This window comes from Mus musculus, chromosome 12 (genome assembly GCF_000001635.26).
Source record: "Mus musculus strain C57BL/6J chromosome 12, GRCm38.p6 C57BL/6J".
NCBI lineage: Eukaryota > Metazoa > Chordata > Mammalia > Rodentia > Muridae > Mus > Mus musculus.
The window spans coordinates 110,563,332-110,583,575 of NC_000078.6; the positions used below are offsets into that span (position 1 = coordinate 110,563,332).

Below are 20,244 nucleotides of genomic sequence, written 5' to 3' on the forward strand. Positions count from 1 at the left end.
GGGGCTAAGACCCTTTTGCTGGTGACACCATGCACTCTGGTCACAGGACTTAGAGAAATCAAGCTGGTACTGGCTGGAAGCTTCTTGATTGCCAGTTTCCATAGTGTTGCAAGGTGCTAGGGAGGCTCCAGTAACTACTCCCCAGGGAGGTACACCCAGTGGAACCGTACAGTAAGGGCGTGAACGTCTGGAGGGATAACCTACAGCTATCTAACTGGATTGAAAGCCTGCCTGATAAGAAGGATCTCACGGTAACCCTGTGCGGGAACCAGCGGCCCAGCGTTCATAGGCCCTGGGGAGAACCTACTGCCATCAGTTTGCTAAACGGATTAACGGATTAACGGGCTTCCAAACGCTGACTCTGCACCCTTAGCTTAGTGCTGCTCACACCCCTATCAGAGAGCCTGCTTTGTAGAGTGGACAGAGGCTAACACAAAACCATAGATGACCCAAGTGCAGAGTAAGTGACTAGAGTGTTGGCCTTCACATCCCTGCCCTACTGTCTTCCTCCAAGGCTCAGGGAAGCCCCAGAAGAGACAGGGTTGTAGGAGCCAGAAGTCGGGGGGGGGGGGGGGGGCGGGGGCAGCTGTGGAGCTGTGTATTCTGGACACAACAGTTGTGGCTGCTACACAAGACCATTCTAGCCAGTGTTCCAGGATGGGTGCATGGCTCACAAAGGCCTACTTCTAGGTGAAAAGTTCGACACTCAACAGTTGCTGGAAGAAGCCTTTGGTTGGGTTTTTTGGGTTGTTTTTTTTTTTTTTTTTTTAAGATTGATTTATTATTATATCTAAGTACACTGTAGCTCTCTTCAGATGCACCAGAAGAGGGCGTCAGATCTCATTAAGGATGGTTGTGGTTGCTGAGATTTGAACTCGGGACCTTCGGAAGAACAGTCGGTGCTTTTAACCACTGAGCCGTCTCTCCAGCCCCGGTTTGGGTTTTTTGAGATGGGGTTTCTCTGTGTGGTCTTGACTGTCCTGGAACTTGCTTTGTAGCCCAAACTGACCTCGTGTCATGATCCTCCTGCCTCAGATTCAGAGTGCTAAGATTACTGGTGTGTGCTACTATGTGTCAAATTTGATAAAATTTCATGTGGAAGAACAAGCCCAGGTAGGAAGGACGCCTGCAAGGCATTGACCGTGTTTTCCGGGGAAGCAAAGGCGAGTGAGCCAGGCCTGCTCTCCCCGCCTGTGCACACTGTGCCTTTCCCCATGAGCCAAGGGTAGAGTGTACAGGGACAGCCAAGGTCTCCCCAGAGAAGCAGAGGCACCTCTGACAGGGATTGTGACTAAAGGATTCTAAACCTTGGAAACCAGCCCAGCACAGGTCATCCACCGCCGAGACTCTTCACTCTTTCCTGTAGGGGCCTCCCCGATAAGTCCAGTCCCCATTGACTCGGATCAGTTCTAAAACCTTCCAGAAATATGTGGCCAGCTCTTTCTTAATATTTAGATGTTTTCCCTGTGCCTTTTCTGTTTTAAATTTTCTCACTCCCTGGCCATCTTGGTCGCTTCTCTTCTGGAAGTTGTCCTGCGCCTAAGGCAAGGCCATGGTGGCTGCGGAGGAGACAGCATCTGAGGTGTCAGTCACCTCTCAACTCCAAGTTGTTGTGAAAGTGCAAAGGGCCCAGCCTAGTGGATCAGCAGATAGGCACCTGCTGCCAATCCTGACAGTCCACACACGCATGAAACAAACTATGTATGTTTTAGAAAGATAAGTCAAAAGTGTACATGGGTACTACGTGTGCTGGTGCAAGCTGACTCTGAAGGCGAGCAGACAGGACAGAGTGAAGTTGTTTATCCTCACGAGGGGCCCAACGCTGAAGAGATCTGAATGGAATACCATGCTACATTGGTCAGAACCAGCGCCTGCCAGTACGGCGGCAGGCAGCACGGCTGAACTGGGGCAAGCATGCAGGAGTGCTGAGTGCTCAGGTTGTCGCCGAGCGTGACATTAATCAGCTGAGAGAACAGTTAATCCCAGAACTGAGGCAGAAGGATCACAAACTCTAGGCCAGGCTGGCTACTGTTCTCAAGAAAAACAAAACTGTGTTAAAAACTAAAACACTTTGTAATTTGAGCCTTCAGTTCAAGCACCCTGTCTCCTGTTTTCTTACCAGGGTTGAAACAACCCTCGTAATATCCAAAAATATTTATGGATACCTAAATGTTCTCTCTGGACTCTGAGTTCAAGGTCTGCCTGGGCGACGTTTTGAGTTCCAGGCCAGCTATGGCAGCACAGTAAGACCCTGGCTCAAAACAGAAAGGAGTGAAAAAAGACGACATGACGTTTGCCGAGCAAGCCTGGGTGGCCTGACCTCGGGATGCAGAACCCGCGTGAGGTTGGGAGGAGAGAACCGAATCAGTTGACCTTTAACCTCTATGCACATCATAGCACATGCTCACATCCGTGTACACAGGATAAATTAAAATTCAGGGCCAGCACAGTGGCTCAGCGGGTGAAGGCACTCGCCACCAAACCTGACAGTGAGTTGGATCCCTAGGACCCATAGCGAAAGGAGAGAGCCAGCTCTCATGCTGCCCTCGCTCGGGGCTGCGAGGGTTTGCCCCACCACAGCATAGACACAGAATAAAGAGATCTCCTAAAAAATTACAGGTAAGGAATTGGCCAGGCATAATTGCACATGCCTGTAGCTCCCATACTTCGGGGGCAGAGACAGGAAGATTATCAATTGTACATTGACTTAAACTACATAGGTTTTTTAAAAAAAAAAAAAAAAGCAAAAATGAAAGCAAAGAAAGTCTTGAACTCTTAAGCAAAAATTACCTGTCATTCATGGTGGTGCTCACCCTTACTTAGTCCCAGTGCGTGGAAGGCTCTGGTGGGTGAGAGACTCGGTGTGAGCAGTAGTAAGGCATCCTAAAACTGCGTGCGTGTGTGTGTGTGTGTGTGTGTGTGTGTGTGTGTGATAGGCATGGGTGGAGACAAGTGTATACTGCAGGATGTGTGTGTGGAGGAGTTGGCTGTCTTCGACCGTGTGGGTCCCAGGCATCAAACTAAGGTCATTAGGCTTGGTCACAAGCACCTGCACCTCGAGCCATCTCCATAGCCCTTTTTAAAAAAGAAAAAGCAAAGACAGATGTACGCTGTATTTCTGTCTGTGTTCTTTTACCCATTTGCAAAGCTTACCTCTCCTCACTTTCTCTGAAGAGCTGCTAATCCTGGCTCCTGAACCCTCCACCGCCAGCTCCTTCCTCACCCACTCACTCAAGGCTTCCGGTGGCAGTCTTGCTCAGCTCTGAAGCTCTGCAGGTGGCCACTACGCCACATGCTGGCTGTGCTTAGGGACTACTGTACTGGGACAGGACTGACCACGCTCCCTTCTGTATGTTTGTGAACTGACGGTTCTTCAGGCCGTACCTGTGTGTGCCCATTGACTAAAGGACAACAGTCAGGGCAGAGGCGTGGGCAGCTGCAGATTTGGCTGGGGGGGGGGGGGCTGTGAGTGCTTTTCCTGGCTTTTCACCTTTCTGCATTGGGAACATGGGACTAATCGAAAGGAGTCCTAGCTCTACAGTTCACCCAAAGCAAGGGCCGGCTCACAGGCCCCAAGATGTGGCTCTGCGATCTTGGAAACTCCTGACCCTCTTGCTGTCCTTGCTCTCAGCATCTCTCACACGGGGTCTGCCTCTGATACAGCCTCCATGCTTACAGACAACCCTCTTGCCCAAACATCATTTGTCATTTCTAGAAAATCAGTTATCGTCTCCGTTTTCTACTTCCAGCCAAGCTCCGCCTGTGTCCACACTAAGTGGATGGTGCGCACACAAGAAACCTCCTTCAGATAGGGCAAGCAGGAGTGAGTGGGGAGGGACGCCGCTGCAGAGAGGTGGCCCGTCAGTGTGTTCATTGCACAAACCTGAGGACCTGAGTGAGTGAGTGTGCATCACCTGGCCACACCTGTAAGCCAGCACTCAGGAGTCAGAGACAGGAGAGTCCCTGCCAGCCAGTCAAGTTCCATGAGAAGCCCTGTCTTGAAAGCTAAGATGTTAAGCCATTTAGGAGGACGCGAAGTGTCAACCTCTGGCCTCCTCATGTGTGTGTTCATTTACACATGCATACACCACTGCCTGGTGCATCCATGCACACGCGCATCTCTTTCACCGAGTGTCAGCATCCAGCCTGGGGTCTCACGAATGTTTATTGAATAAATGGAGAAGCGAATGCCAGCGTGTCCTCTTGATACCTAAGTTCTCATTTTGCCTCTTCATTGACTGCTCTTCAGTGTCACAACCTAGACTGTTAGAATTGACGGCATTGGTGATAATTGTGTGATCCAGTATAACTTGCTGTATTCACAGGTCTCGCAGTGGGAGTGTTTGCCTTGTACCTCTGTACGGGTCACCAACACCTGTGCACCCCTGTCTTGCAGGTGGCCGAGCGGGCGCTCTATTACTGGAACAACGAGTACATCATGAGTTTAATCAGTGACAACGCAGCGAAGATTCTGCCCATCATGTTTCCGTCCTTATACCGCAACTCAAAGACCCACTGGAACAAGTAGGAACTGGAGGACGCTAGCTCCTGGTCACCTTTAAATAGTGCATGCCTTGCTGTGACTGCGGTTATGCCTCAGCTTTTTAGATGAACAGCCGTTTCTTTGTGACTTTTGTTGTTTTGTTTGGGGTGGTGGTGTTTGGTTTGATACGTAGTTTCTCTGTGTAGCCCTGGCTGTCCTGGAACTCACTCTGCAGACCAGGCTGGCCTCGAACTCAGAGATCCGCCTGCCTCTGCCTCCTCAGTGCTGGGGTTACAGGTGTGGGACTGCCACACCCAGCTCATTATGAGTTTTTCAGTTAAGCCTCAGTGTGGATTGTCCCTGTGACCTCTGTGGTTGTTTTGTCTCCTCAACCCCATTTCACGCCAGCTTAGGGCCTGTGTCTGAGCACCTTCCAGGCCGCTCGTGGAGCCTCAAAGGTCACTGCAGAGTTCATCGGACTCAGTCCTGCAGGAACGCAATCCTTAGGTGGCCCTTCAAGTCCCATGACATATCAGAGGAGTCCATCACTAAACTCGATGGCCACCCTACTGTGGGCACTACCTAGAGTGTGAAAGAGAAGAACGGGTGTCTTAAATGGCCTGAGGACTGTCCCCCCTCCTTTCATTTCACTTCAGAGGAAAAGGAAGTCAGTTCACCCATGGAGAGCTCTCTGACACCCTGCAAGGAACTCCCCATGGGTGCCAGATGGGTTGAAAGCTGAGCTTGTACTCCGCTTTAGCCAAATGTGGATGCCATTGCATCCCTCTCCTCCGAGGAGCATCCGAAGCAGTCTCTGTCACTGCCTCCTGAGTAACTTACTCAGAGTTCTTCTCAGGACTCCACGTTTTCTATTCTGTCTTCAGGCAAAGTGGCTTTGCCTGCTGTTAGCTAGGAAGGTGGACTTCCTGGCCTGACAGGTGCCTAGAAGCCCTGACTGGAGAAACAACTGAATCAGAACTAGCAACTTGTATTAGAGCCAAGTGAGCTTATTGTGGGGAGGTAGGACCTCAGAAGTAAGGGAGACAGGGGCTCAAGAGGAGGGAGGGAGGTGTGACAGGAGGCAGGGAACGATGAAGAGGACCCGGTGTGGGCGTCTCACTCTGGCATTTGCTCTGCAGGACAATACACGGCTTGATATACAACGCCCTGAAACTCTTCATGGAGATGAACCAAAAACTCTTCGATGACTGCACTCAGCAGTTCAAAGCAGAGAAACTCAAGTAAGTGGCTCCTCGCCCAGCTTCCTGAGTATTGCGCAGCCTCTGTCTGTCCTGCAGAGTTACTCTAACTTTGAGCTTGTAAAACAACCCTGCTCTGCTCTGGCTTAGGAAACCCGTCACCAAAAGGCATGTGTCTGAAGCCAGGGTCCTTGCCCTTCCACTGCCCAAGTCGCCTTTATCTTTTTCAGAGGCTGTGTCTCCCCTGAAGCTGTGCTCTGTCCCTAGGCTGGGTGCATAGTCATGTGATTCATTAGTTATGAAAGGTCACTCTGGGGGCTGGCAAGATGGTTCAGTGGGTACAAGTCTGATGACCTGAGCTAGATCCTGTGTAAAAATGGATGGGAAGAAGAGACTCCACAGAGCTGTCCTCACCCTCCTCAGAGCTGTTCTCTGCCCTCATGCCATCTCACAGCCAGAAAATAAGAATACAGTTTATAGCCGGGCGTGGTGGCGCACGCCTTTAATCCCAGCACTTGGGAGGCAGAGGCAGGCAGATCTATGAGTTCGAGGCCAGCCTGGTCTACAGAGTGAGTTCCAGGACAGCCAGGGCCACACAGAGAGACCCTGTCTCAAAAACCAAAAAAGGAAGAAAAAAAAAAACTTACTTAAGTAAGTCACTTATTAGACCAGGCATAGCAACACAAGTCCATAACCCCAACTCCAGAGGCTGAGGCAGGAGGATTGCTACAGATTCAAAGCCAGGCTTGGGTATATAGTGAGACCCTATCTATTTAAAGAAAAAGGAAACAAAGAAGGAAAAAACCCTACTCTTCCTAACCCAGTGTGAACCATTGGCAGATTTTATTTTTAACTAGCCACTTAAAAGTGGTTATGGTGGACGAACTATAGGATGTGTGTTTAGCTACCACCATTTCCCCAATTTTTAGATGCTCTGTTAGTTGTGACTGCATGTCAAGCTCTGTTTTGGTTCCTGGTAATACAGCAATGGTTGTAACAAAAGTCCTTGGCATAACAGGGCAGGTGGCGTACCCTGGGTAAAGTACAGAAGGCGTGTCTTCAATGCACAGGGTGGCAGAGCCACAGGGAGCCACGCCAGACCAGGGCACAGCCCCCGGAGCAGAGTTAGTGTGATAGAAGTCTCTAAGAAGCCACCTCTCCCATGGTGCCTCCTCCACTCCTAGAGAGTGATGGTGTTTCAGAAGTTGCCTGTGGTAGTACATTTTGAGGGTTTAAAAAAAAATAATAATGAATGAAAAAAATCAGTGCATCTAATGATGGAATTAGAAGCAACCCTGGTTCCCCTTGGAATACTGTCACCTCGGGGTACCAGCTCTGGCCTCCTTGGCTCCTCTGCAGACTTGTCTGCACAGTGGGTATAGACTGTAGCAGGCAGGCAGCCAAGCTGGGAACATTGGACCAACTTGGAGGGGATGGGGGAGGGAGGGCTATGTTTAAAGTCTTGTTAAATTTTTAATTTTTAGGTGTCTTTAGTCTCACTCTTGGCTAGTTTTTAGGTTTCTTTTCACGTTACACGTGTTGAGAGCCGTGGTGTGAGACGTGAGGAGGACCAGAGAGCACAGGAAAACGTGACTGTGGCACGGGTGTCCCCCTGCTTTCGCCCCCTAACCTGCCTGCGTGCGACTCTTCTCTAATACAAGTGATGTTTTCTTGTTTTTCAGAGAGAAGCTAAAAATGAAAGAGCGAGAAGAAGCATGGGTTAAAATAGAAAATCTAGCCAAAGCGAATCCCCAGGTACTAAAAAAGAGAGTAACTCGGGAGTGTTGAGGCTTTGCGTGAATGTCTGAGATAGGGCCTGGCTCCACCCCAGGAAGGGAGGCCAACGTCACTAACACTGTATGTGCAAATGTCCGCAATAAAACACTTTCCAACTTTGTAACTTCCTCTTGTATAAGTACTTATTTGCCACACGTAACTTTTACCACAGAATCGATTTTTTTCTCTTCTTTTTAAAAGTAAGATGTGATGTGGTAAAGAGAACACCAGGATGTAACCTCTAAGATTGTAATGTCCTTTCTTGCTCGAATGTCATAGATGCTGTCACTTGAACCGTGTTCCTCCGTTTTATTCTCATACATGAGAGGGATGGGGGGGAGGCAGATGAAGAATGCTGAAAACTAACTGAATTCTGCCCTGCTCACACTAACTGTTCCTCTACCCTAGCCGATGCAGTGTGCTCCCGCAAGGCGAAGCCAGGCAGATGGTCCTGTCTGTCAGAGCTGCAGGTGACTCAGCAGCCTCTGTCCAGGGTTGGCTTTTAGGCTGGCAGAGCCTGGGACAGCTTTGCAGCCATAGCTCTTTGGTGTTGCCTCCGCTGGTCCGAATGATCAGTTATTGGGGTGTTGCCTCTGCTGGTCCGAATGATCAGTTATTGGGGTGTTGCCTCTGCTGCTCCGAATGATCAATGTTACTGGGTGTTTCTTTTCTCCTTGTTGCGTGTGTCTGATTATAACAGCCACTTGATGAAATGTCTGACCTTCTCCACACTAAGATCTCTCAGGCTTCTCTCAGCTCTCCAGGGAAGAAAATATCTTACTAAACAGTGTATTTCTTTTTGGTTGAGAAGTGTGTATTAAGTGTGTACATAAATTATTATGTAAGTTGGATGTGGGTTTTTTTAATCTTTGTCATTTAATAAAAACAATATATGAAGATATCAGTGTGTATTTTCCTATGAGACAGCATTCTAGCCTGCATCCCTTTGAAGAAAGGATACTTAATGACAGTCTGTTGCGGATCTGCGGTTCCACCTAAAACAAGTAGCTCACATTTCCCTGGCAGCACTTTACATGCTATAGAGAAGTTCTTCTAAGGCTTGTAGCTTAATTACAGAGATCTGCACGTATGGACAGGGCTTATGTGGAGAGTGGGCAGAAGCACCGGCAGTTGTTTTAAAACTCGGCAAAAGCCTGTGTGGGCAGGGTTAGGTGACTCAGCCTTGCTGGCATTGCACTGGTGGCCTTGCTTTGTTTGGAACTTTGTTTGTTTGTTTGTTTGTTTGTTTTTAATCTGGCCGGTGGAGAGCCTTGGAAGGCTTGCTTTGCCTAGAAAATGGAAATACTCTGTTGAAAACTGCACAGAGCTCCCACTTACAAATGAAGAGCGTTACGGGGTCAGCACTGGGGTCGCCACTGCCTTGCAACAAAGCTTTCTGGTTTATCCCTTTTGATCGCTCTTACAACCTGTTGATGATGGCTGTGGTGGGTTTGGCATTGGAGCTTTGGTGACCTTCATTCCCACTGTCCTCACCGCCCCCCCCCCCCATCACTGTGTGAACCATCTGTGACAGTCAAGAGTCTCGTCCACATGCCCCATGACACGCTGTCTCTAAAATGGAAAATACTTCATGTGATAAGACTTCAGAGCTGGAAATACACCTTAGAACTCATTCTCTTGAGAGAAAAAGCCTTCTCTAGTTTCTACTTAGTACTTGGCATTACATGACTCAGTGTGGCGGTAGTTATCTGAGGTTTTAAGGGGTCTCCAGATCATGTCAGCCTTGGTGAGAGTGCGCATGCACTTCACTATCCAGAGGAAGGTTACCAGTGATTCACTGTGCTCACTAGTGTCTAAGGAGATGTGTTCCCAGAGCAAGTCTCATTTTTACAGTCCAAGCAAGTGTCTTCATCTGCTCAGAGCGAATGGAGGAAGGATCAGGAAGTTGGTAGAAGGCATGTTTTGGCAGTTATAGCCACTTTCCTGGGTTTCCATGCCACGTGATTTGTGTGGAAATCTAAAGCACTGGTTATATCCAGCACGTATCTGTTTCTCCTAACCCACTAAACTGACTCTAGGGCATCTAACTGCGTGCGTGCGTGCGTGTGTGCGTGCGTGTATGCACAGGTTTCTCTCTGTCTCTGTCCATCTCTATCCATCTCTGTCTCTCTCTCTCTCTCTGTCTCACACACACACACACACACACACACACACACACACACACACACACACACACCCTGCTGTCCCCTGGGATATTGTGTGAGTGAAAAACAATTCTCTGAGGTACAGGTGTACCTGGGCTGTGGTGGGGATGAAGCCCCAGGTCCACACCTCATGTGGAGACCTGTACACTCTTGCCCTCCTATGAGCTGCTGCCTGTTGAAAGGCCGTGCCAGCTGGAAGTTCATCTGCCATGAGGCAGCACAGCCCGTGGGCATGGGGTCCTTTCCACTTGTGTACAGCTGTGTGGAAACTCTGGCTTTATCCCGGAGTCCTAAGATGGCACATTTGCTTTAGAACAACACAGCAGACCTTCATTCCTCTCTGTCCCTCCCCACGTGACTTTGAGGACAAGGTGCTGTGTATCCTGAAGCAACAGTGGAGATTTCTGGCCGAATTGGATTTCGGAAGGAGGTGTGGCTCATGTCTGTAGGGAGGGTCAGAAAGAAATGGCACTGAGATGAGGCGAGGACCAGTGAGAGTACAGAGGGAGGCCTGACCCGACAGCTGTCACTCAGTTTGCATTTGAGGCAATGGCCCAAGACCCAGGTGGGTTAGAAAATACCAGAGAGACTCAGGGCTGGCCCTGCAGTAGCTGTGGTAACACTGGAGAGAGGGCAGACACTGTCTGTCTACCTTTATCCCTCCACATGTATGGAAGGCGCAGAGTGACCCAGGCAGACTTGCAGTTTAGAAAGCTCTTCAGTTATGTCAACAGCAGCATGGTGTGCTGGAAAGGCCAGGCGCACGGGGAGCTGACCCTTGGGACATGTGGGAAGAGGCTGCCGAGATAGCAGGTAGTGCCAGGTTACAGCCAGTACCCAGCCTGGAGGGTAAGGCGAGCAGAACACGTGGTTAGTGACCAGGAAGCGGCTTGTTAAAGAACTAAGAACAGGAACCAGACGAGGCTGAGCGGAGGAGCTGCTGGCCAGGAGGGGTAAGTCTAAACACAAGACTCTGCTTCCCCTCCAGGCTTGGGGCTTCCTGGCAGCACCTATATGACAAGGGAAGAACTGGGCATGACCCCCAAGCTGTAGCAGACACTCTGTCCCTCCCTGACCTCACACACAAAGAGGGAGCAGGAGCTGTGGCTTTGTCCCTCTGCTCACAAAGCCTGAAGTCAGTGGTTCAAGCAGGTGGAAGGCTACCTGCCGTTACACCCTGCCTGATGCACCCAGATCATAGGGAACAGAGAGCACAACGGAGAGGTTAGGGAAGCTGAGCACAGGGTCCCAAGACCCAGCAGGCCTGACACCAGGGCCTCGTTAGAGGGATCCTAGCAGTAGACCAGGCTGCCTTAGGTGGCCTTAGGCTATTGGGCTATGTTGAAAGGTTTACGGTCTTAGGAAAATACTGGGGACATGGAATGAAGGGAAGAATTTGTGGGCAGCTACCCCAAGGTGGATGTGAAGGAGGGTGACAGCTTCTGCTATGGACAGTCCCCCTTGAGTGTTTTGGCCCAGAGATACAAAGGGCTATAAGCTGGCTATCTAGAGATGAACTCAAGAGGACGTAGAAGTGATCATGGGGCCGGCTAGCAGAGGGTCAGTCCCACAGTCCAGACTGCAGGAGGGTGAGTCCCTTTCTAGCAGCCTACAGGCAGCAGCCCACGGGCTTCATCAGCGGGCAAGCAGGCAAGCGTGTCTCCCACTACGTGGCTTTTTGTAGAAGAGGGACTCAGAGAAGTTCAGTGGGCCAGCAGCCCATGCAGGATGAGGGCCCTGAGTGCAGACCCAGCTCCTAACGGACAGTGACTCCATACTTTGCATTGCAGTATGCAGTGTATAGTCAAGCCAGCGCCGTGAGCATTCCGGTCGCAATGGAGACAGATGGGCCTCAGTTTGAAGATGTGCAGATGCTGAAAAAGACAGTGAGCGACGAGGCTCGTCAGGTAAAAGGTGCATTGAGCACAGCAGGGCAAAGCCCGCTACAGATGTGCTTGACGGGTCCGTCACGTTCCGCTGAGCCATCGGATTGCTAGGAAAGTTCTTAGCAATTAAGTGTGTGCCCGAAGTTTGTTGCTTTACTTATCTTAGCAACAGAAACCCAACTCCTAGCTGTTGTACGTTAGCTTGAGCAAGAGCAAAGCTTTGCAATAGCATCTCACCCTTCACTTTCCCCTTGCAGCCCTCTCGCTCCTGCTGTGATCCACAGACGCTTTCCCTTAGTTCTTCATAGCAGGTGCTATGCCCCGTACCTCCCAGGATACCCAAGGTGGGAAGTTTGGCTTCCTTCAGGGCCCAGGGGCCCAATGGCAGGCCAGGGCTGTGCCAGCAACAGTTCCAATAACACTGCACTCAGTGCAACGGTTGAGAGCATTTATAACCAGAGATCTCTTTCTACCAAATTGAGAAAATACACAGGAAGGTTTAAAGACGGTGATCCGCTGAGCTCCTTGGTGTCCCTCTGGGCATGCTCCCTGTTCCGAGCACGTGTAAGCAACGCCCTGAATGGACCTGGAGATGATGGCCATTCTGACTCGTAGCCTTTAGCCCCCTTTGACCAATGCCAGAGTCCCTAGACATTAGTACTCAGATTCTAGGATGTGGACGGGGATCCCTTATTGCTGCCTTCTGCCCGTGGCGTCCTGTGGAGCTCAGTTAAACACACAGAAGGATTCTCTAATCTATTTGTTTGAATCAGATAACCCATCACCTGACTAAAACAGGACGGAGCATTACCAAGAGCGGGCACTCTAGCCAGCTGAGCCTCCCCCCAGCCACACCTGCAGAATGTCTGCAGAACCAGAACCTTCTGAACTGGGCTGTGGTCCCAGTATAGCACACAGAAGCACTCCAAGGCCTGGAATGAAGAGAGGCTGCATCTCTTCGTAATTGCTGCCGACAGTGCTCTGGACGGCCGTGTCTCGTGTGTAAATAACATAAGCAGGGATGATGGTGGCTGTTTCTTTTCCCCATTGCAGCATGGTTGTCTGATTTGGAGTCCTAGACTGCCTGTCAGAGTGCAGAGCAAGGAAGGCCCAGCCCCTGAACTTGCCATGTTCATCCTCAGGCCCTCCGTTTAAATGGAATGTTGTTTAAATGGATAAATGAGTGCACTAGAAGTGCAATGGAGAAGCTCAGTGGCCACCTACTAACCTACTGACCTACTGACCTACTGACTTACTGTCAGCAATTAGTTGAACTCCACACTTTGCTCCTAATGTTTTTTTCTTTGCAATGACTCGAGCTCATCTGGGCGTGGCTACTCAGGCCTGTAATCCCAGAGCTCCAGAAGCCGCAGCAGGAGAATTGTGAGCTGATGGCCATTCTGGGCCACACAGTGAGACCCTCCTGGAAAAAAGTAAGGAAGAAAGAGGCAGCCAGTGGGAGAGAGGGATAGACAAGAAGGGAAACCCATGTGTTTTCCTGTGTTCTAACCAGGCAGTTTTCCTCCACGATTTCTTTGTGACTTTAACAGGAATTAAGGTCATCTTTTTTTATTCCCCCCTCCCCCGCATTCCTTGACTGAGGGGAAGCCTCCTACCTGCGAATTTGTGACCTTTTACTCAATTTTAAGACACTCGGGCCATAGAAAATTTAGAAGTTGAAGACTTGTGAGGCATTTACCACACACTGAGTATTTGAAGGTTCAAAGGAATTTTTCCTTTGCTGCATCCTTCAGCTTTGGTCACTACTCGCCATAACTTTCGCCCTGTGCTTTACAAGGTCAGCAATTGGAACAAGAACACAAACCAAAGTCACCTTACACCTTTAAAATGCTTCAAAAAGCAGGCTTTGGTGTTGGAGGGCTCTGGAGCCAAGGGGCCTCCCAGCTGTTGTTCACCCACCGTGGGCGACAGGTCCCTTTCTAAGCAGCCTTGGCAGGGTTGCCATGAGAGGCTCCCATGACACATCTGCTCTCTGTCTGTGTGACTCTCGAGATGACATCAGCTGGTTAAAGTTTCTGTAATTGACATTACTAAGTTGTCAGCCGTGCACCTTGAGAGCTCTGTGGCTGGAGCCTGTATGGAGGCAGGAGATGCCTGGCACTGGGAAGTCAGTTCTTCCCAGAGTAACTTATCCATTAGAATCCAGCAGGCTTTTTCTCCCTTAAAGTGGCAAGCCTGGGATATAGCTCAGTTGCTAGAGTGCTTGCCTAGTGTGCGGGAAGACCTGACTATCCCAGCCCAGCATAAGCCCTGCGTGCTGATGCCCTCCTGAAGCCTCAGTGCTGATTTCAGGTGAAGGCAGGAAAACCAAGACGTCAAGGTCATCTCTGCCTATATAGCAAGTTCAGAGGTCACCCCGGGCTCAAAAACCAAGCGATTCTGAAGTTCTATGGAGTGGAGACAGAGCAGGAGGTCCTAAGTTTAAAACCAGCTAGACTACCTAGTAACGATTAGCCTGTTTTTGAAAAAGAAGAAGAAACTAAAATACCTGTCTGAAAAGAAAAGAAGAAGAAGAGGGGGAAACAGAAATGAGTTGCTGAGGAAACACAGAGGACCTAGAATAATTGAAACATCTGAAAAAGATAACACTGCTCAGTGTCCAGTGCCTGTGGGTTAAACCACTGAGCCAGTGCGCAGCTGAGTCTCACTGTCTAGATGGAGGTGTTTCTGAGCTGTAGGCTCATAGGTAATGTCTGAAGTGATAAACTCCTCTTTGCTTGAGAACATTTGGAATTGGGCTCCTGATATTCTTGGTTGTATGACAGCAGAACATACCAAGCCCCAGATGCGGTGGCCCAGGCCTGTGGTCCTGGCATTCTGGAAGCTGAGGCAGGATTGTGCACGTGTAAGGCTAGCCCAGTCTACCCAGCAAGACCCCAGCTCGAAAAGCAAATAAAGCTATAGCTAAAAAACTACGGTCTGGGCTTTGGCGGCGTGAACACTTTCTGTGGCCCTCAGACAGGACAGGACAGGTCAGGACAGATTGGGAGGTCCTGCTGGGACCTGGGGACAAGAGACTAATGCCAAGAAAGGATCTGGGTTGATGCAGCGGGGGAGGGGTAGAGAGATTCAGTAGCATATTTGCCCGTTAGAACCACTGTTTGGATTCCGTTTGTGGAACTTGTGTAACCCTGTATGGAATACCCTCCCCACCCCACCCCCAAAAAGTGTGTGAGTCCCCTGTGACTGACGGTGATAACAGAGCCGTTTGAAACGTTTACACTTTTCATTTTTAACAGTTGGTCGGGAGAAAAGCCATGACAGCCACGCAAGTCAGGAAGGTGTAGAGACGGACTGGGCAGCTCAGGTACTCCTTGGAGAATGCATAGAGTATGCTTACGGCTTTGTATCTACAAAGCGTGCTGGGGTCCCATGGCGAACATGAAGTATTTTCCCTCGTCTCCATGATATCACAGCGTGTGATGGGCAAGACAGCTAAAGTAGTGTTGATCGGTTCAGCCTCCAATTAAGTTCTAAAGTTTGAACTCAGTGCCTTTTCAAGTGAAGGAGGCACGAGCCATTGTGCACCAGACCTTGTCCCCTGTAGGACCTCTGGCACTGGCTGTTTGCACCAGAGCGCCTAGGCTCCTGTGTCTCACACAGCGCTGGCTCAGCCAGCGCTCCCCTGCTCCCTCGCCCACCCACCCCTGCCCACATGCTGCCAGCACAGCCTCTCCCTAAGTCTTACTCATCCTAGACCACCATCTGCATGATGTCTCACTCGTCCTGCCTCCTGTCTCCTTCGTTGCTCCTCTGTGCTTTCTCTTCTCGCTGCCTCCTGCATCTGTCTGCATCTCGCTGCATCTGTCTGCAGGGCTAAGCAGAGAGGCCCCTCATGTGTGTCCAGAATCTCCCATCAGTTCACTTTCCACAGTTTGCCTTCACTGGTCGCAGCTCCAAGGACTTGCCTATAGCCCCTCGGTTAAGGGGTCTTCTTTCTGACACGGCGGTGTCATAGGTCATTATACATTTTGTGTGTTTTAAAACGTTGGTTTGCACCATGACGGACATAAAAATTCAGGGTAGAATTTTACCTGAGTTTCTAATGGGTTCAAGACAAAGCACTTTGAGGGTGCCAGCTGTGGTGGTGCACACCCCAAATCTCAGCACTTGGTAGGCTGAGGCAAGGGGGTGACGAATGTGAAACTACCATGGCCTTCAGTGAATGCACTCTTACAGGTGTGGTGAGCAGTGGCCGCCCGTATGGGGACTGTGAGGTCTGCCATCTCCCACTGGTCTAGGCAGGAAAATGGAAAAGCTTGCCTTTGCCACGTTGACTTTCCAGGTTCCAGTGACAGCTCTGGAAACAGTCCTGGTGTGGTACACTAAGCCCACTGCTGCTGTTCATGATTACAGGCAGACAGACCCACAGACCAAAACTCTGAAACACAGGCTTCCGTGTGTGGCTCGGCAGGTGCTTGAGTTTCCACAAAGCATGCGTAAACCAGACATCTGCACACAGAGCAGCCGTTCACACGGGTTTCTTCTGTGTCACATGATGGGTTTCGAACCATGGGGTTTCTCTAGGTTACACCACAAAGGTTTACTCTGTTGGTTGGAGACGCTGAGTGGAAAGGAAAACCATTGGGGTTAAGCAGTGTAGGTCTGAAAGCCCCGCTGGCCACCAGTGAATGTCTCGTGGCGCATTGCCTGTGGACAGCTAAGGTGTTTTGGTGTTTCCGAGTGCTGGTTCTAGCACGGCAGCCTTCCTGAGAGATGAGTGGGTGCTCAGCCCAGACACCCCTTCCTGGCCACATTCTTTACAGATGTAGTTAGTTAAATCCCCAGGTGTGCTGCCTGGTGTTCATAACCCAGCACCTGGGGGGCTAAGGCCGAAGGACTGCCATGAGGGCAAGGCCAGCCTGGGCTACATAATGAGATCCTGTCTCAAAACATGTACATATGTGCACATGCGCGCACACAGTCTAAATCCTGCTAAAGTGAGATTCCTAAACTTCAGAAAGAGAATGGAAAAGAAAAGGAATGTTTTATTTCTTAGACTCAATATTAGAAACTTCCAAGTCAAATAACTTTTCTGAGTACATTTTTTTTTCCAGCTGTGTGACACATTTAACACCTGGTATTGCAAAAAAAAAAAAAAAACTTTTAGAATTTCTTGTAGACATTTTAGCTCTCTTACAGTTTTAAATCTAGTTTGTTTCTCATTCTGTTTTCCCTTTTTTAAAAAACAGTGTCTTCTTTCTGAAATGTCTAACAGACATGGGGTCATGAAGTGATATTGGTGATGTCTTGTGAGAGAGGGAGGTACTTAGGGGAGTCTAACACCTGGAGAATTCTGCAAACACTAGCATTGTAGAAGCCCACAGCTAGCCCTGCCCACGAGCTGTACCCTGGTCATTACACAGTGCTTAGGGTTGAGTGAATGACTAAGAATGGCCTCCTCCTTGTGGCCGCTGAGGCTGTAGCACATCTGTGACCCTTGTTTCCCCTGTGTTTTCCTCTAACTGCTAACCCAGAAGTGCACTCCCTCCTCGGTTAGCCTAGTGCATAGCCAACTGCGTTGCATTTGTGATTCCAGGCACAGAAGGAGCTGAAGAAGGATCGTCCCCTCGTGCGCCGCAAGTCCGAGCTGCCTCAGGACCCCCACACCGAGAAAGCCTTGGAAGCTCACTGCAGAGCCAGTGAGCTGCTCTCCCAGGACGGGCGCTAGCGTCTGGAGCAGCACGCCGAGCTGGGCCTGTCGGTTCTCTTCTGGATGCTGTAGAAAAGACATACTGTGTGTGCCATACCAGTCAGTTACACTCAATGTCAAAGCTTCCTCTGACCCCGTTCTGTAGGCAATAATGCACGTCCGCCTCAGCTCGAGATTAGGAGTTCAAACAATGGTGGCTTCTCTGGCCCTGCTGGCCAAGCAGGGGGCTGGGGGAGTCGGTGACAGTGTCATCACCATGTTGTCACCACCCCAGCACAGCCCTGAGTGAGATCCAAAGTCAGAGCTGTAGGAAAGCACCCTGACTGTCACCTTCTCGTACCCAGTAGACCCTGTGGTCCTCTGAAATAGGGATTCTGTGGTAGGTAACACCGATGCTGTGGCAAATCAAACGCACATGGTAAAAGGTGTCTCCTCCCTTTACAACCCTGACGCTGTCCCCACGCTTGCTGTGCCAGCCGCCCGTGGTGGTTGGTTAGGTCTCTCAGAGATGGCTCCTCGCTTTCCCGTTCTAGCTGCCTGCCGGGAAAGAGGCCAACTTTTGCGCTGGGGCCGTCCACAGTGTTTCTTTCCTTTGGTTAATGGCACGGTCACCATGTCCTGCTTACCTTAATGTCTACCGAAAGCCATATTTCATAGTCTGTGGTAGAGGCCAGGGTTCCACCTCAGCGCAAGGGAGGGTTCTGAGAAGTGCTTCCTCAGCCCACCTTGAGGAGAACCGCCACGTTGGAATGACGTGTTCATGTTAGTTGCAGAATCAGTTTTTCACCTACTTACACATGATCCTTCAACAAGGCTCTCGAGTGGATAAAGATCACAGGATCTAAGAATTCCACATTGGTAGAAAGTGACAGTAAACTCAGCCCCTTGGCCTAGTGCAGCCTGCAGCTGCCTGTGGCCTGACTGCGGGCCGCACTGTGTGGGCGCCCTCAGTGAGCCTTTCTTTCTGTTGGAAAAAGCACATGTCACCAAGCTCGCGAGGAAAGGCGCGGTGCCCGCGTTCGCACCAGTCTCCACATGCTGCTCCGGCCTTCACAGAATTCTTGCATGGATTAAGCTTCTGTTTTAGATGGGATAGCACGAGGAGATACATCCTTAAACTTAGTGCTTTGTCTTCTTGTCCTCTCAGGGTGGCCAGTATTTTGACTTATTTATCCTGCTCAAAAGCTGCTTGAAATGTGTGCTGCTCTCTGAACAGTGGCGAGTCTTCTCTTGTCTCCAGCATATATATAACTCAGTGTTACATGTCTTGATGCATAAGATAGGTTAAAAAAAAAGAAGAAGAAGAAAAATGGGGCTTCTTTTAAAACCTGATTTTAATCGTGGTCTCAGGGATCCGTGAAAAAGTTGTGAAATCAGACATTGCTCTCTCGCGGCCTTGGAGGCGGGTCCCACGGGGAAGAAGGGCATGTGCAGGGAGGGAGAGCCAGCACGGCTAGTCAAAAAGGCGGCCCCAGCTGAGGGTGAACAGGTTGGCCACTTGGGTGAGAACACTTCCTGAGAAACTTGACAAGTACCTATCCACTTTACCATTATGAAATCTATAATTAAAAAAAAAAAGTTGAGATGCCTTCTCCTTTTGAGGGAAAAAGGGTGCTTTTATTGTATAAAGCAGTGTCTCTGTGTTTTGATAGCCCACTGTTTGAACTCTCGTCTTTAGCTGGTAGAGTCTCAGATATCCCTGACGTGTGGGGCATTCCGAGTGTGGTGAGAGGTCCCAAGAGGCTCCTTTGCCCTGCGTGAAGAGCATGCTATCAGTGTACGGGTGATTGTGCAAAGCTCAGCGCGGGGGAGCATCTTCTGCTCTAGGTTTTATTTCTGCTCTTTATTGAAGACAAACATTCGCCAATAAAGAAAAGGGAAAAAAATGTTTTGAGAGAAACTAATTTTCTTTGGCAAAAGTATTACTTAAATTTTTGGCCTATTAAGGTTCCCCTAGTTAGTACTCGGATTCCCCATGCTAATTGTTCAGCTTGTATGTTGTTAAGACACTGTTGATTCTGTACCAGACTGGTTTCAAAACAAAAAAAGTACCACGTTGAAAATAAACTGGTGACTGTTTTTCTTCATATGGCTCTAGTTTGGCACCTTCACTCTTTCCAAAACGTGTCTGTGCGCCAGAGATGTCACAGTTCAAGTGTCTTTCTAGTGTGGCTTTGTATGGCTTCCTTTGAACATTGTACATACATTGTATCTTTGTTTTATGGTAATAAGTAATAAAAAATGTAGACTTCGTATTTTGTACAAAATGTCCTATGTACAGAATAAAAAAAAGTTCATAGAAACAGCAAAAATAGGTTAAGTGGCACAGTTATTTTTCTTTAGAAAATATCTGTAACTTTATGCTTTAGTGAAACGTTAAGTACCAACATATTTTTTAACATTTTGTAATTCAAAACTTTTTTGTTTTGACATTGTTTATGAAGAAAGACTTCATGCACTTGCCATTTAATATGCTCTTTTATCTAATTTTAAAGAACTCTTTAAAATGGTGTATTATATGGACTAAATAAAGAACATGTGAATTTTATCGCTCTATGAAACTAAATTTAGCCATGGCGTTGGGCAGTCTGGTTCCGACTCGCTGTTACTGTCAGGTCAGGGACCAGCCACTCCAGGGGCACTGGCTTGAGGTGGGAAGCAGGTGTCTGCCCTGTGTCCCCCTAATGAGCATCAGCTGTGCGTTAGCTCCTGGTCTAGGTCCTTCTCAGAAGCCGATCCTGAAAGCCACCATACGACCTCAGGCGTGGAGATACGCAGTTTTGATCTCAGCACTCGGAAGGCAGAGGCAGGCAGAGCTCTGTGAGTTCGAGGCCAGCCTGGTCTACAGAGTGAGCTCCCAGGACAGCAGCCAGGGCTGCGCAGAGAAACCCTGTCTCGGAAAGAGAGAAAAGGAAAGGGCAGAAGCAGCTTTTGGTGGGCAGCACTTGCTTTCCGACAAGGCAGTGTGGACACAAATCCAGAGGTGAGAAACTGAACCGAGTTCTACCTTGATGGCCAACTAAGAGAGCAGGGCAGACAGGCATGCTGGGAGGAGAGCTGA

The 20,244-nt window shown here is 49.4% G+C and overlaps 1 protein-coding gene across 27 annotated transcripts in view; it reads left to right on the top strand.

The window, feature by feature from the left end:
• The window catches only part of Ppp2r5c (protein phosphatase 2, regulatory subunit B', gamma), a 135,932-nt gene extending 116,188 nt beyond the window's left edge, over positions 1 to 19,744 (top strand). For 10 of the 27 annotated variants that reach the window (NM_001135001.2, NM_001373951.1, NM_001373952.1 and 7 more), the window contains 3 exons: positions 4,397 to 4,524; positions 5,623 to 5,724; positions 7,365 to 8,359. In NM_001135001.2, the coding sequence (NP_001128473.1) occupies positions 4,397 to 4,524; positions 5,623 to 5,724; positions 7,365 to 7,470 (336 nt within the window). In that variant the 3' untranslated portion in view covers positions 7,471 to 8,359. Of the gene's footprint in view, positions 1 to 4,396; positions 4,525 to 5,622; positions 5,725 to 7,364; positions 8,360 to 11,413; positions 11,538 to 14,769; positions 14,838 to 17,069 lie in introns of those variants that run through there. The other 17 variants (XM_006515924.3, XM_006515921.2, XM_030246740.1 and 14 more) reach the window with 11 other exon arrangements.
• The last annotated feature ends 500 nt before the right edge of the window (positions 19,745 to 20,244 follow it).